The sequence below is a fragment of the Tachypleus tridentatus genome, chromosome 2 (genome assembly GCF_004210375.1).
Source record: "Tachypleus tridentatus isolate NWPU-2018 chromosome 2, ASM421037v1, whole genome shotgun sequence".
Lineage (NCBI taxonomy): Eukaryota > Metazoa > Arthropoda > Merostomata > Xiphosura > Limulidae > Tachypleus > Tachypleus tridentatus.
In genome coordinates this window covers 124042805-124059031 of record NC_134826.1, presented here as the reverse complement: position 1 = coordinate 124059031, position 16227 = coordinate 124042805, and the positions used below count along the sequence as shown (strand labels likewise).

At 33.8% G+C, this 16227-nt stretch overlaps 1 protein-coding gene across 12 annotated transcripts in view; it reads right to left on the bottom strand.

The window, feature by feature from the left end:
- The window catches only part of LOC143245011 (golgin subfamily A member 1-like), a 93204-nt gene that overhangs the window by 54042 nt on the left and 22935 nt on the right, over positions 1-16227 (bottom strand). For all 12 annotated transcript variants that reach the window (XR_013025427.1, XR_013025426.1, XM_076490743.1 and 9 more), the window contains exon 8: positions 12591-12818. Coding sequence is in view for 10 of the 12 variants with exons in the window: in XM_076490743.1 (XP_076346858.1) it covers positions 12591-12818 (228 nt within the window). In the remaining 2 variants the exon portion in view is untranslated. The remainder of the gene's footprint in view (positions 1-12590; positions 12819-16227) is intronic.

The following is a 16227-nucleotide window of genomic DNA, read 5'->3' as shown; positions in this document are numbered from 1 at the left end:
GGAATACAGATTATCTTGGAGCACCACAACCACCCAGAAAGAGACCACCAATAAGTCTTACTGCACTGTGAGAAACAGTGTGTCATCTTCACCATTCATTAATAGTATTAATATACACAAGTAATGAAATTACATTAACTGTTTCCATTATATGATCCATGAAATCAGTAACTATAGCTCAATGACAGTGTAAGTCACAGACTTGATATTATAATACATCTAAATCCCACTGACATCAGGTGCGAAGAGCACAGTACTTAGAATGATGACCCTGAATGACCAGCTCACTGCCTTACAATCACAAAATGCAAAATGAGAATGGAAATTCCAACTTACTAAAAAAAACATGCCCATAACACCACTACTTTCCAAAGCAGGAAGTTATTCTGGATGTTCAAATCCAAATATGTCAGTCCAGTAACTGTTTTGTCATGAAATAGGAATAGAGATCTTCTGTTGTTACATATGTTCTTATGTTATATAGCTTGTCATCACATTCCTATATTGAACAATTTTTTCCACTGACTATTTCAAAAACTGGAATGCTGACACAATAATGTGATAGAAAAGAATATCATAATCTGCATAGTTTGGAAAAAAGGAGCTTATAATGAGTTTATTTTTATAGTCTTAAAGAAACTATTGAATAATATTAATATTTTATGTATAAAAGTTCATAAGCATTTTTTTTAACCTTAAACACTGATATGTCAAGTTCAAGGAAAGTCCTCTTCACATATTTTTTTAAACACACTGAAAGGCTTCCGTTACTAAAACAAGTCTGTTTCTCACTTTATTGGGTTATCCAATGCATTTATTAGAACACATATATCCCATTTATTTGGATGTTTAAACCATTGCTTAGTTGCACTGTTTGATTATGTCCATCCATAAGAGACTTAAAAATGACATAGCATGAAACAAGGTATTTGAATTCCATCTACTGTACCACATAAAACTCTCCTTTTTTGCTGAAAAGACACAATTTTGATACTTGCAATATGCATGTACATGATAAGTTTTCCACCATATTTGTTAATAAAGCAACTTGTGTAATCTTTCATTGAGTCCATTTCTATGTAGCTCTCACTTAAATGCAAGGTCCATAAAACCACTGAAATAGATTTGTTGTGCTGGATAGCACAATCTGTCTGTAAGGATGTTGTAGCAACTTTGTTTATTGGTGTAGGAATGGGGCAGTAATTTCAGTGACCATCACTGACCAAGTTGATGATGCCTGGCTGGGTGCTCTATCCAGCAAATGCTATGATAAAATGATCAATTAACTGGTGACACTATTGCAAAGAATTTGTCTGCTTGTTGTTTAACACAAAGCAGTGAAATGAGCTATCTATGCTATGTCCACCATGGCTATCAAAACCTGGGTTTTTTGCATTCCCATATACTACTGAGTTACTGAATGCAAATGCAAAGGAACGATACAGTGTTTCCTTTATCAGTACAGAACCTAGGTACTTTCAGAAATCTGCTTGATTGTAAAATATATGGTTTTCTAAATATTCATCTCAATGGAAGAAATATGAATATCTCTTTAAATGTTTATGCAAGTATACATCATATTTTTTGCTTTGCCTGTAAATAAAAATTGATTCATTTCACATCATTTTCACACAGTTGAAGATCTAGTTTTAAAATTTGGAGACTACTTTTAATTTTCCTGCTCAATCCTACTGTTATTAAGCAGACTTATCTAATACTTGCAAATAAATTTCCAAAAAATATAATATGCACATTTCACAAATACTTCCATCTTGGCTGAGACAAAAACTTGTGATATAAAAACAAAATTAAAAACACAAATTAGTCTAAAACTTGTATATAATATTTAAAACCAACATCTAAGAAAAAAAATCTAAATATTATACTATTTTTGGCCTGGTCTTAGTAATTATTAGAAACCAATTATGTTAACTTAGTACTTTGGATATAAGCATAAATTCACACTATTCAACAGAGAGTAATTTTATAGTAAATACCAACTGTGTACTTATTTTTCTATTCTTAAATGTTAAATATAATTAACACTGACTAAATCAGTCCTGTTGACCAATATTGTGGACTATATACTTCCAAGAATAACTAACTAACTCTGAAACAAATGATAAAAGTTATGTTTAGAAAAAGTTTCAAATACAGCAGTAGTTTCCAAACTGAGGTCAATGAGATAGGCTTGAGGGAGAATCAGCAAATGCAGAAATGTTTTCCATAAAATTTTCCTGACACAAAACAAAGCAATATTTGCTTTAAATATTTTTTTATTGTCATAAAAATGACTAACGTCACTGACATTTTTCAAAGAACAAATTGCAATGAAAATAAGCTATATCAGAGCAGTTATCTCACATTTCTATTAAATCATATGTTGGGGGTCTTTATTAGGTCTTGGAGGAGGGTCTCAAGTTAAAATGTTTGTGAACTCCTAAAGCAGAGTATACAAACAAACTCTGTAGCTGTAATGCATAATATTCTTTACTTCCTCTTTATTTTGTTCAGCACAAAGCTCCACAGTGGACCATCTATGCTGTGCTCAACATGGTTATTAAAATCTTGTTTTTAATGTTAAGTCTTTTTGGATTTACTGTTGAGCCATTATGGATCTAGTTGGTTCAGAAGAAATCACCTACTAAATAAACATTCCTCTGTCAATATGCATACTGCTGTTAAGAATCAGATATAACAAGTTAATAGTTTCTTAAATAGAAAACATATTTCCAATAATACTTACCTCTACTCAGAATACAGCTATTACTCAACAGAGTTTTTTCCTTTATCCTTCTAAGCATTGGTCTGATTTTTTTCTCATTTGCTTGAGTCTTTTATACCCACGTAATTTCCCTTGGTGATATTTGTCTCATTGACACTCACCACTTACATCAATGTGCCCTCTATCTAGGTACTGTATAAAAGCACATCATTCAGATAATGTTATTTTTTTGAGATTGACTCAATCCACAGCCTCTTAGTGAGGAGAAAAGGTGGAAGAATGTGAAATACATTTTCAATTTAAGAAAATGTTAGCTTCCAAAACACACTTACCTCTTCTCCTATTACAGCTGGAATCCAACACTGAGACGGTAGAGTGGCCAGTGATGGCATTACCCATACAGAAAGTGTGTGCATAGATCATTGGTGTACAAACAGAAAACTGGCACCCATACTGTGAGAAGTGCACCATGTTCAGAAGAGGTATGCTCTTCACCCAGTACTTAATTCACATACTGTGGGTGGAACTTCACCCAATTGATCATTGGTATTGGTCAGGCCTCAAGCAGACAGCCAAGGTTCCATTGCTCAGAGCTGGAATTATAGAGCCATGGTCCCTATATCACACATTGATCGCTAAAACAACTGGACCATAATATATATAAACACACACACACTTATGAGTGGATCTCAACCTATAATTGTAGAGTGATGCATTCTAAGCTACTGGAATCAATTCAAAAAGGTAAGCAACACCAATATGAACAAACCTTCTCCTCAGCATGAAGAAGTGTGAAAGGCTTGAAATGACAGGATCTTGTGTGACTTACTCAGTCTAAGAAAACAGAACTTATCTGGTATGGATTTATCAACACTCATCCTCACTTCCCAACTGTGTGGAGAAGGCAAATTCCACAATTATGGGGAGGACATGGAACAAATTGTGCTCAACCAAGTACCAAAGATGGAACCACTCTATATTCAAACTTATAAGACAAAGAACCCTCTTCCATGAATAATGTACTGAACCAATACTGATTAAAAAAAAAAAAGGGTCACATTCAAATTATCCAGAGAGCCAAATGTCAAATCTGAACCAGTGCTATGAGTAAGCTTTCATGTTAGCTGGCACCTCTCCTACTGACATCCAATGACCCAGGTATTAGAACTCCCAACTTTGGCTTCTTCTCCAAGAGTGAAGAAAATACACTCTGTCCTCCACCATGTGACTGGAAACTGGGTGCATTTAGGACTTCTCCACTCCACTAATAGAATCAGAGAAGTAATGCAAGTTGGGGAGCCTTGAGGAACAATGCAATAAGTGAATCAAGTTCCCTCAACTTTTAAAAGCAAACCAACCCCAAATTATTCAATCCAAATAATTGGTATGGATGGGCAGGATCCCCTTATGCTATACTCATAATATTCCATAAGTGGTGGTCCATTATAGTACAGTAATACCACTTGGTCAGGCTCTAGGTGGTCTTATGGAACAACTCATTTCTACAGAGCCTGTTGCAACCCAGATAAAATGTATTAAACTAGTGTTTGCTTGCAAAAATTTGGTTTGATTAAAATAATCTGCCTGGGCAACATTTGCTACAGAATGGGATCCTGTGCTAAAACAAGGAAAGAGACCCTGGAGACACAGAATAGACAAAGGTAGCAAAGCAAATACACCTCTGTATAACATAATGGTAGTGGTTAAGAAAGCCACAGAGGACAGTTAGACACCTTCAGATGAAGATATTGTCAGATTATGCAAATAAAGTGAGATATTGAGGGTCAACCACATACCAGCCTGCATAATGTCATGCATTCAACTGGGCTCTAAAGGACATAGAAATGTGACAAATCAAATTAAACGAGACTCGCAGAAGATTTCATGACTTCAAAGAAAGCCCAGAATAAGCAACATGGAACAATCCTGTACCCACCTTGTCAATATAAGAGGGAATGGTTCTTGGAAAACTGAATATTCCCAATGAATAAAAAGTCATTACCTAACACCTCTAAAAACATTGATGCAAGCAACAAAACCTTCAAAACCCTCATTAAACACAACAAATTATTGAAACTGATTAGTCATAGAGGTAAAAAATGGTGATCAAATGAACCAGTGAAAAGGATTTATTCCTTTCCATGGCTGACAGCATCTTAGGGAAGAACGATAAAGCATCCTCTGGACAACCAGTGAAAATCACTTTAATCAGAGCCAGCAGCAATGAAAAATAAACTGTCAGGTAAAGGTGAGATATGGCACATGAAGTAAGGTCACAAATGGTGTGGAGAAAGGACATGTAATGTAACCTCAATATACCAATTAGATGACTGAAAATGTCATTTGGGACATAGGACTCAAAGTGAACTGAGAAAGCCAGAGAGTATTGTGGAACTGAAAGTTTGTCTTGAGTATTTCACAGTAGTCAATAAGGCTGTCTTACATGGAGTAATTGTGGAAGATGCAAAACTCTTGCCAAAGAACCATGTCAAGAAACAAGTTAAAGTTGGCATTTTTGACCAAAGTTGTTCAACCTCCTTTCAATAAACCACTTCCAAAATGTATGCCATTTTTACTGATAAATGTCTATTGCAGGATGAAGCAAAGCCTGAGAAAACCCTAGAAATTAAACTCCAACACTGTGCAAAGGATTGCATAACCTCTACCCTTGAAGGTTGAGCTTCTGGATAGTTTTGGTGTACCCTGTGAGATCAGAGCTACCTTCACAGTGAAGGTGAAAGAAGTGGTAGCCACTCTAAAAGGTACCACTGAAATAGAAATCAGGGAGTAGCTGCCAATCCATTGCTATCATCAAGACCTGACAATGGGTTGGAACAAGACTTAGTTTGTAACATGGGTAACATAAGACTTGGAGGGAATTTCTAGAGTTATAATCCTGTCATGGGTTAATGGAATGCATCCATTGCCAAAGCCCAAATTTCCAATAGTTGGTTGTTCCAATGTGTGGCCAAGTTACCAATCATCAGGGTTTCAAAATGAGAAACAATTCAACAGAAAACCTTAAGATGCAGCATATATTCTGTTGGAAGAATCCTTTTGGGATGAGACAGTTGATCTGTTACTGCAGTAATCACCTGTGGAACACAGCAAGCTAGAAGTGCAATATAGCATTGGTCCTCAAAAAGGAAATATAAGGTTTGAAAACAAGGAACCCTGGAAAATGCAAGGCACCACTGTGGAATTGTCAGAAGGAAGCCAAACAATATTCTCCTTAATAAACCCAGACCATGAGGTACCACCTTTTTGAAGAACAAAACAGACTGAAATGTTGTGTAGGTAAATCTCATTGTCCATGCTTAAAACTTGGAATTCCAAACTACTGGTACATAAACTACATCTTAAGGTAAGGTATTTGTGAAGAGATGTATCTCTGGATGATATGACAACAGAAAAGCCATATCTTAGTGTTGTCCTGATTTAACAATCTCTTCAGATCAAAAAATGATCCCGAATAAGAAAACTGAGAATCCAGTGAATCAGTGTTTATGATTTCTTAGTTGCATAAAGACCATTGAAAGGATCTCTTTTGTGCTCTTGTCCCAAAGGCACGAGGGATATGAATGATGCCCACATTCCAAAAGGAAAAAGAACCACCCATACAATGGGAGAAGAAGAGGGGAGTAAGAGTAGGCCTTCATGTTCCATAGGTAAGACCAACTGTGATACGTGATGAAAATACCCAGACTGATGACACAATGAATTGGAATAAGAAAAAATGTTTCAGCTCTGAGAATGAAGCTTGCATTGGTTGTTTCTGAAAAAATCCTTGTGTGACATTTTGACAATTGACAAGATGATGCCAGAAGCAACCAGTCATCTATTGAATGGTGTGCACATAAGACTAGGGAATGGAAGTAAAAATGGTCATACAACTTGGACAACCACAATCGTAGTAAAAAAATGACAACTCATATTGAAGAATGAGTCACTTGTGAAGCTTGAAGAGTCTAGGCATTAACTTGGAAGAGAAAGATAAATGATTGGACACCATTCTCCTGCCTTCTTAGGCCCCAAAACCAATAGGAATAACATCTTGGAAAAACTAGCATGACTCTCTCAGTCTACTCTCAGACCAACTTAACTCTGATAGCCATAGAGTTCTGAAATCTGAAGATCTGCAGAAGAAAGAAACCATACAGTGGATAATGGTGGTGAAGATGTGAGCTTAATGACTAATCTTGACTCAATGAATTGTAATGCCCATGAATCTGTAATCAAGGTTACCACATCCAAACATCCTCTCAACACAAAGATATACAACAATCAATGACATCTCTGGTGGCATTCTGACCAAGCAGCAGAAGTCTTGGATATGGAAAGAATCTATTCTGTGTACCAGTTTATTGAAGGGCTAATGTCAGGGGTCAGAACCCCTGAATAAAGATGGAACTATGATATCCTGTAAGAGCCAATGAAAGTCAAGGGTACAACGACAGCAGCAATGAAGGTAGAAGCTGACAACTGAGCTAATGTCCATGTTAACAATGATTCTAGCTTGTCATCACTGAGGCTGTTGATCCTGAAAGTTTTCCAACAAAGTTTGGCATTAGGAAAATAAAATGTTGGATTTTATAGATTATGTTCATAGACTTCCCTGGTGTGACAGCAGGGTACAAGCAAGAAAAAAACAAACATATACTAAAATGAGCAAAGGATGAAACCCTGGAAGTTGAGTAATAGTCATTTTGTGAGACAAGGTGTGCTTTGGAAATACAGCAATAATAACCAAAACCACAACTCTGACAATTAGTTTACAACAATTCAAGTGAAAAACTGAACACTTCTGATATCTTTGTTGCAATTATACTGAAAATTTTTATGCCACCTTATAAAGATGACCATTGAAAATATGAAATATTTTAACAATTAAAATAGAAAAAGCATGAAAAATATAATACATGCATGTTTCAAGTCAGTACAAAGATATCAGACTACTTGAATGAAGAGAGAAGATTTACAATAATCCACCATGAATCTCAGCTCTTTATGAGGAAGGTTATATAATGCACCTGTCGGTTAGTACAAAAAAAACAAAATTTAATTCAAATATTAAATATATACATCCTTTTATAAATTGATGGTTTATTTTTATAATACATAATCAGCATTAAGATATGTCACTCTACAAAATATATATCCTAACTAATAAGAAAAATGTATAGGATTTGACACTGAATGTGTATATCTATTGTCTGTTAACCATTTCAGTTAACTGATCTTGTAGCATATTTCTTCAGAAATTCTTCCACTAACCAAAATCAAAATTTTAATATTACCTACTGAAGGTGCTGGGGAACTCTACATAGACCTTATAGATTTCTGTTTCCATTAAGTTGTCAGAGTTATTGTGGAAAACAACATTACAGGTTATTTGTGTTTAACCATTCCTAGTTTTTAACTAGTAAACTAGAGAAAGGCAGCTACTCAACAGTATCAGCTGGGTAACAGGATTTTATCATCATTCGTAAAGTGCACTCACAGTTTAAAATTGTGAAGAATACTTCTGTGGCAATAAGCACTAAGCCATGAAACTTTTCATTCAGATCAAGCATGTTAACAATAAGACCATGCCTGTCCTTCCAGTAAGTCAAAAATTCATGTTAGAGGACCTAATACACAATATTAAATAAAATATGTATTCAATTATTAGACACTATACAGTACTAAAGTTAACATTTCTCTAAACTGAAAATATGATTCCAATAATACTTATCTCTGCTGACACTAGCTATTTCTCAGGCTCCAGGGTCTCTACTCTTTGCTCATCTAAGCATTGATCATGCTTGTTCCACTGTTTTATACCCAACAAAAATCCCCTTCTAAAAATCTAATTTGCAAAGTTTTCCACCAACTTTAATGTGCCCGCTATTTAGGTACTGTATAAAAGCATCTCATTCACATAATGTAACCACTTTTTTTGAAACTTACACCAGCTTTTATTAGAGAGGCAGGGTAGCAATGTCAATGGAGATAAATATTATTGGAAATACATTTTCAGTTGACTTCTAAAACATACTTACTATCTGCTGCCACTATAACTAGAATCCCACATTGAGAAAGTAAACAGGCTGATGTAGAACACTGATAGAAAAGTGGTACCATAGTGGGGGATATACTGCACTATATCCAGAACAGGTATATTCATCACCCAGAACCTAGTTCCTGTATCAAGAGTGGAATGAATAATCATTATTACAGGCCAACCCCAACCAGATAGTCAAGGTTCCAAAATTTAGGGTTTAAAGGTGTCTTAGTCCCTACAACCCACACTGGAGGCTAGGGCTATTGGACCACAATATAACATATACAAATATACTTTTAATTGGAACCCAACCTGTATGCATAGAGCAATGTTTCAAATCACTGGAATCACAAAAAGAAAGTAAGCAGCTCCAAATTGGGCAAACTTTTGCCTTCACCTGAAGAAGTCTGAAAAGCTACATGCCAGGCTCAGAATGATGGGATTGTGTATGCTTTACTCAACTAAAAGAACAGAACTTGTCTGGTCTGGAGTTATGAGCATTCACCTTCACTCAACAACCAACTGGGCAAGGAGCACTCCACTCACCTGGACTTATGATGGACATGGGATCAACTTCACATTCAGAATTATGAATATAATAGTGGACTTCCTTTAATGAACAATACATGATAAATTTAAGTTTTGAAGAAAAGGGCCATGTTCCCCAACTGGATATTATAGTAACAAATCTGAATTAGAATTATTAGTAGGTTACTGCAGAGCCAGGGATATGAGTAAGAGGGCTCCCAACTTCATCCTCTTTTCCAAGAGGGAAGGAACACTTTTCAACAGTGACTTGAAATTTGGTATGGCAAGGACTCCCACAAGATCCACTACTAGAAGCAGATGGGTAATGTACAATCAGGAGCCCTGAGAAACAGTGATCTGGAAATAATGCAATAAGGGAATGAAGTTCCATAATTTTTTAAAACAAACCAAGCCCAATTTATTCAATATAATGATAAGAAAATAACAGGCAGAATCCCCTTGAAAGTATATACATGGCAGTCCATAAAAATATGAAAATATCATCCAACAGATGCCAAGATGGTCTAATGGAACACCTCATTTCTACAGAGCCTGTTGTAACCTGTAGTAATTATAGTGAAAAAAGTGATTGCTTGTGTGGAATTAAAGTAATAAAGCATATCTGCCTGAGTAACACTTGCCACAGAGTAGGATTCTGTAAAAACTAAAGGGATCTTGGGGAAAAAAAAAAAAGATAAAGTTGCTCACTTTTGTGTTAAAATCTTGTGGATGTAGTTAAAACTGTTAGGTCATGTATGTAATTCAAGCAAGCAGCTAACAACAAAGAACTATGACAAATTGTGTGAGATGTAGATAGCTTTCAGAAGATTCCACTCCTATAACAACAATCCATTGTAGAAATGTAAACCAAATTGTGAAGCCACCTCCTTAAAGTAATGGGAGATAAATCACAGGAATTAAAAGAATCCCAATGAACAAACAAACAATTTCTAGTACACCTAAATGAGTAAGAATGTTTCCCATAACACCTGAGGGTCTGAACAAAAAATAACAAACAATCAGGATCTCATCAGTCATAAAATTGAGAAATATCTGGTAAATGGATTGGTGAGAAGGAATTTTCACCTTCTCTAGTTATCAGTCTTTAAAAAAAACGACTTGGTTAAAGTAAAACATAGGTAGATTGGCATAGAGTCCAAAGCACATGTACTGCAAATAACTTCAACTGGCAATGTCCACATGTCTATAACAACAAAATATATAATTTAAACAAAAAGTGATACAAAGAACATGATGCTAAAGGTTTGAAGGGATGATGAGCTAACACATGTAAAACAACATAAAATTTCTAGTTCAATAAATTAAAAGGCTGTTTATGCTAAAAAAATGCAAAAAGATTTTGGTAGATCAGATATCACTGGGGAATCAAAAATCTTTCTGTATTTGGAATACAAAAAAATAATTGCTAAGGGTGCCTTAAATAAAGCAACAATAGATGAAGGAAAACCTATGTCAAAAATCCAAGTCAAAAAACAGAATGCAGATATTTTAGTCTGAAGAGGGTTTAAATTCCATTTCATACAAAACTAATGATAAGAATGCCATTTCCATTGGTAAATGAACATGACTGGTCTATGGAGGGATTTAGTTGAACACAAAGAAACCTTGGAAGTTAGATCCTTATGTCTAGCAAAAAGATTGCATAATTTCCAAGCATAAATATTGAGTTTCTAAACACTTGGATGTAAAATGTATGATAAAAATTGTCTCAACATTGATGGCCAAAACAGAAATGGTGGAGATGGACATTTCTGCAGATACTGGCCAATAACTTGACAGGGAGTGGAATAAACCATAGTCAGAATTCTGGGCAGCAGACAAAATGGGGGAAAAGGCATACAGATGTAAATCCATCCAGTTCTGACTAAATGTATCTATTGCCAATACTTGAGGATAAGGTATAGGAGACCAAAACAACTGCAGTTGAGAATTCCACTATGTTACAAAATCATCAATCACTAAAAACATCTCTTAATGTAGCATCCATTCTGTTGGAAGAATCCAGTTGGATAGAGATAAATGATCTGCAATTAAGCTTATTACTCCTGGGACATGGCATGCAAAGACACTGATATGAAAGCAAGCTTAGTAGAGAAGGTACAAAGTGCAAAAACAAATAACTTGGGAATATGTACGCCAAGTTATTGAAACTGTTCTCTATCAAGACCAACCTACTAAAGGATTAAGCCAGAAAAAGTGAGTCTAAATTCTCCCCCATCAATTCTAGGTCATTTACAAAAGCCACATCAGGACCCAGGGAAAGGATCATATCATAAGCAGCCTTGACTGAGTGACCACTTCCTTGGCTGTTGACAAATGTAAGATAATAGATGTGGAATACATGAGGTCTGATTGCTTTCGTAGCAGAAACAACAGCTCAGAAATTCATGCCTGGTTAGTTTTTTTTTTTAATGCCAATTAATAAATATAACCAAAAATATAATTGTAAAAACACAAATAACATCAAAAGTTGTATATTAAAATTTTAATAATCACAACACTTATGAAGAAGCCAATGTTGCATGCTTTGTCAAGAAAAAGTGATCACATTATCTGAATGAGGCACTTATATACAGTACCTGGAAAAAGGACACACTGAAGTTTGTGGAAATTTCTCCAAATTATATTTTGACAATGGCATTCAGAGTGGAATGTAAGAGACTAGAGCAAGTGTGATCAATGTTTAAATAGGTAAAGAAGTGGAAACCTGGGAGACCAAGAAATAGCTACAATGTCAAAAGATGGTAAGTATGTTTTGGAAATTAAAAATCTTAAAGACTAGTTACTTAAGCTCTTACAATTTTCTCATTTCTTAATACGAACTTAATGTGCCAAAAGAGAGTATAGGTTTAATGTTTGAGAATAAGCATTCAAAATTTACAAAGAAAACCACTCTATTCTACTGACTGCATTAGAAGACTAACCAAACCTCATGAATACTAATAAACCTTTATATATAATACAAACATTAGGCTATATAAACTTTTAAAAAATTCTATTAATTGGAAAACTATCATTTTGAAATGTAACACAAAGCACATAGACAATTATGTAAAATTTTGTAAAGGTTTTTTCTATCAATATTTACTAAGTAATATTAAAAAAGTGTGCATTTCTTAAAAGAAACAGGTTATAAAAAACTTTCTACTTACATTAAATAGAAGAAAAGAATTATAAAGTTCCCTGCACCACAATGACCATTCTTAACACACTTTTATATGCAAGTTTGTAGGAACAGCACCAAGCCACTTCAAAAAGAACCATTTTTCTTACCTGCAGTGCTTCTTGCTTGAGGCGATCAACTTCGAGCTCTAACTCTGCCTTATCGTGTTCCATTTTCCGAACTTTGGCAAGTTCTTTATTACCTTGTTCTATTTGTACTTGAAGCTGATTTGCTCTATCTTCCATATCTCTAACCTTTTGGTGTGCTCGGTTCACTTCTTCATTCTGTTCCTTCAGTTTATCCTCTAAACTTCTCACTTGTTGCTGACTAATCAGTAACTAAAAATTATAATGATTATATCAGTTTTTAACAATTCTTTGCTTATTAGCTCATGAATCTCGCTGGTTCTAAAATTACTTAGCCACATAAACAAAAAAGCACTTTTGGAATTTACAATTTCTGATGACTTTCTCAAATTTAGCTAAACTTTTAGATACTCTTTTACTGTGTCTTGTTGAAGAACAAATAAATATATAGTTATTCCTTAAAAAAGCCTTCCTTTAAGCTTTTATAAATCAACATACATATAGAATATTCATTCTGTCCAGATGAGCTATACAATATAAACTATCGTTATATTCTTAAACTAAATATATTTGAGTAAGGTTAGTGGTTCCATTATGTATTTATTAAGAAAGTCAAAAATATAGTGAGTGTTCTGATGTCATTATTTAAAACCTATGTGTGAAGCTATTATTTCACAAATGCTTCATAAATGTATCCAAACTCTTTATAAGGAAACAGATTTTTAAATACTGCATGTCAGTGAATATTGATACTCATAGGTACTCCTTTCTCATTAAAACAATAATAATTAAATTCAGTACTAAAACATTGGCACAAGATCTCAGTTCATGACCACAAAGAACCATGTTTCACACCAAAGACTTGTTGGAGAAGGAAATGAGCCAGACAAAGGTCCATTAAATAAGATGGGTGGTAAATGTACTTGAACAAGAAGGGCATTCCTTTAAAAACAAAATACAAGCAAATGAGTACTTAAATGAGTAAATAAACAGCCAAGGAAGAAGAGCATAGCAAAACAGAAAAAAAGGAAGGGAAAGAGTGTGCACAAAGAACTGCTCAAGGGAACACTGGATTGCTTCCAAATGGAGAAGAATAGAGAAGAGATTAGAGAAAAAGATAATGAGAGTAAGGTGAAAGTGAGAAAACTACATCTGAGAAACACTGACAACAGACAATGGAACAACCTCATGCATAAATAAGAAACTCCCAAGTCTGAGAGTCTAAGAAAAGTGCTTTAACTAGATCATAAGCCACAGTATGTCAACCAGCTAAGAGGGATAAGGCATATGTATTACTAGAATTAAATTATTATTTTTTATTGATTCTCAGAATGGACTCAAATACGAAGGGAAGGAGGAAAAAACAATAATATTTTTAAGAAGGGGTTGAATGAAGAAGGGAAAGTGAAGAATAATAAAAAAAAACATGAGAGAATGCAGGGAAGTAACATATCCCAGAAATCATGGAAAAATACAGAAAGTTGAGGTAGATACACATCTGCACAGGCAAAATTGTTTGGAAATTTAGGTAGCAGCAGAACAGTACCAAAACTCCTTTCTTGATTGATGGGAATTATGGCAAAAAAGAAGTCCATGTTAAAGCAAGAAAAAGACCCAAGTCATGTGTAACACTCCACCATTGACCCATCACACAATGGACATCACATCCTCTGATAGACAAAGCAGCAGCCAACGAACTTCTGATAATCTGTCCAGGGTAAACAAAGGCCTAATGCTCAATCCTAGACAGTGTGGAAATTACTGTCTGTATGAAATTCACAGTGAGGAAAATAAGAGCCACAAAGTCTGCAGAGGCAAAATTCTTTAACCCTATCACGACAGCCATGGCATCGTGTTTGTTGACTAACATTCAACATTTTATTGAACTACTATTTCATGAATTTATGTAATTAAGTTTGGTATTAAATTGGTATCACTGTAGATTGTAATTCAAATTTTCATATATTATTTAATTTTCAATTTAAAATTAACTATATAAAAAACATACCTAAACTTTTATTTGTATGCATCACATGGTAAGTTGAATGCAGCACAGGTTCAGAATTACACGTTTAGGATGTCAAAAAAAAGTTTATAGTTTGATAAGAATTAAGAACTGAAATTACCAATATTTAAAAGCAGAAATATATAATAAAAACTTCCTATCTTCTCTATATGATCAGATATTACTAATATAATGAATCAAGCATAGTGGCCCTGCTCATCTCCTATAATTTTAGAGAACAGTCCCTTACATACACTTAATTTTATATATGATATATGAATAACCAATCAAAAGCTCAGAATGTTTCACAACTAGTTTTTCCAGCCATTTTCAAGTATAATGGTATCATCTCTTTCTTTTGTGACAAATCTTTGTACTGGTAAGTTGAGTCTTTAGCCTGTTTAAAATTTCATATTATTTTACCCAAATACAATTCTGTAAGTAAACTTGCTAAATTATAATGGAAGTTTTTGGTATTGATATAGTAATATATGACCCTTTTTTTATTATTCATATGAGGGTACAACATCTATATAAAAAATTATTTAGTTTCACATTCTTCATGTCAGAAACTTCTTAAGGCTTAGCAACTTATGACAAGCAGTAATTGTTTATAAAGATTGTAAATAGAAGAGATAATTGTTTGCTTTACTTCATTTTCTATTTTGTATTTAAAAAAAAAACAAGTTGAAAACTTATTTGTAAATCATAATAATGTATTTACATGTATAACTGAAATGTAATTGTATTTCAAAAAAAAACTAGTCCACTACAACATAACCAAGACAAGTCACTTTGTAAAGACTAAAGGTCAATCAAATATTCTTGGATATGGTAACTTGAGAGCATGTGCACTGTCTCATTCTAAATTCTATCAAGTTACCCAGCAATGGCTTACAGGTCCATATAATAAAAGTAATAAGTATATATTAATATAATATTATGACATTTAAGCTACTTAGATTAAATATTTGTGTTTCTAAGTTATTCTTGAAGAAAAAAAAAAGTATAATTTATATTTACTTTCTAATTTGTATGATGGTTATGAGCATTGCTCAAATCTATTGAACATGTACAAAGATTCCAATTTGATAGCAAAAATAATAGATAAAATAAAGTTTTTCTTTAAAATATTTGATAATTATCTGCAGGTTACAAAAATTTCACATATAAACTTTGAAAATGTTTTGATGCAAAAATGTATTTTCAAACTTAAAATGAAAATTACTCTTCATGCTGCACAGTCAACATTCTGAAGCAAAATCTTTAATGAGAAAATTTTTTACTAAAAAATCTTAATACTTAATCTAAAATTCTGATATTTTCTATATGAAAGCCTTGTAACATTTAATAATAACCTAAAATGTTGTATGTTATTTTCTCTACCATAATTATATATAGATTTAGTTGATTGGACCAATCTTCTAACCATTAAAAAGAAAAACAACAGAAAAATAAATATATTCAAATTACCCTTATTTCTTTCTGAGGTTATGAGTTGAATGGATTCCATCCAACGATCAAATATAAAAACAAAAAATATTTCCACAAGTGTCAGTTTTGTAGACACTTCAACAAAACATTGATAGTGAAGTGAGAAATTTTACATGTGCCACATTTGAACATACTAGACATACTAGCACCAAATCAAGAAGT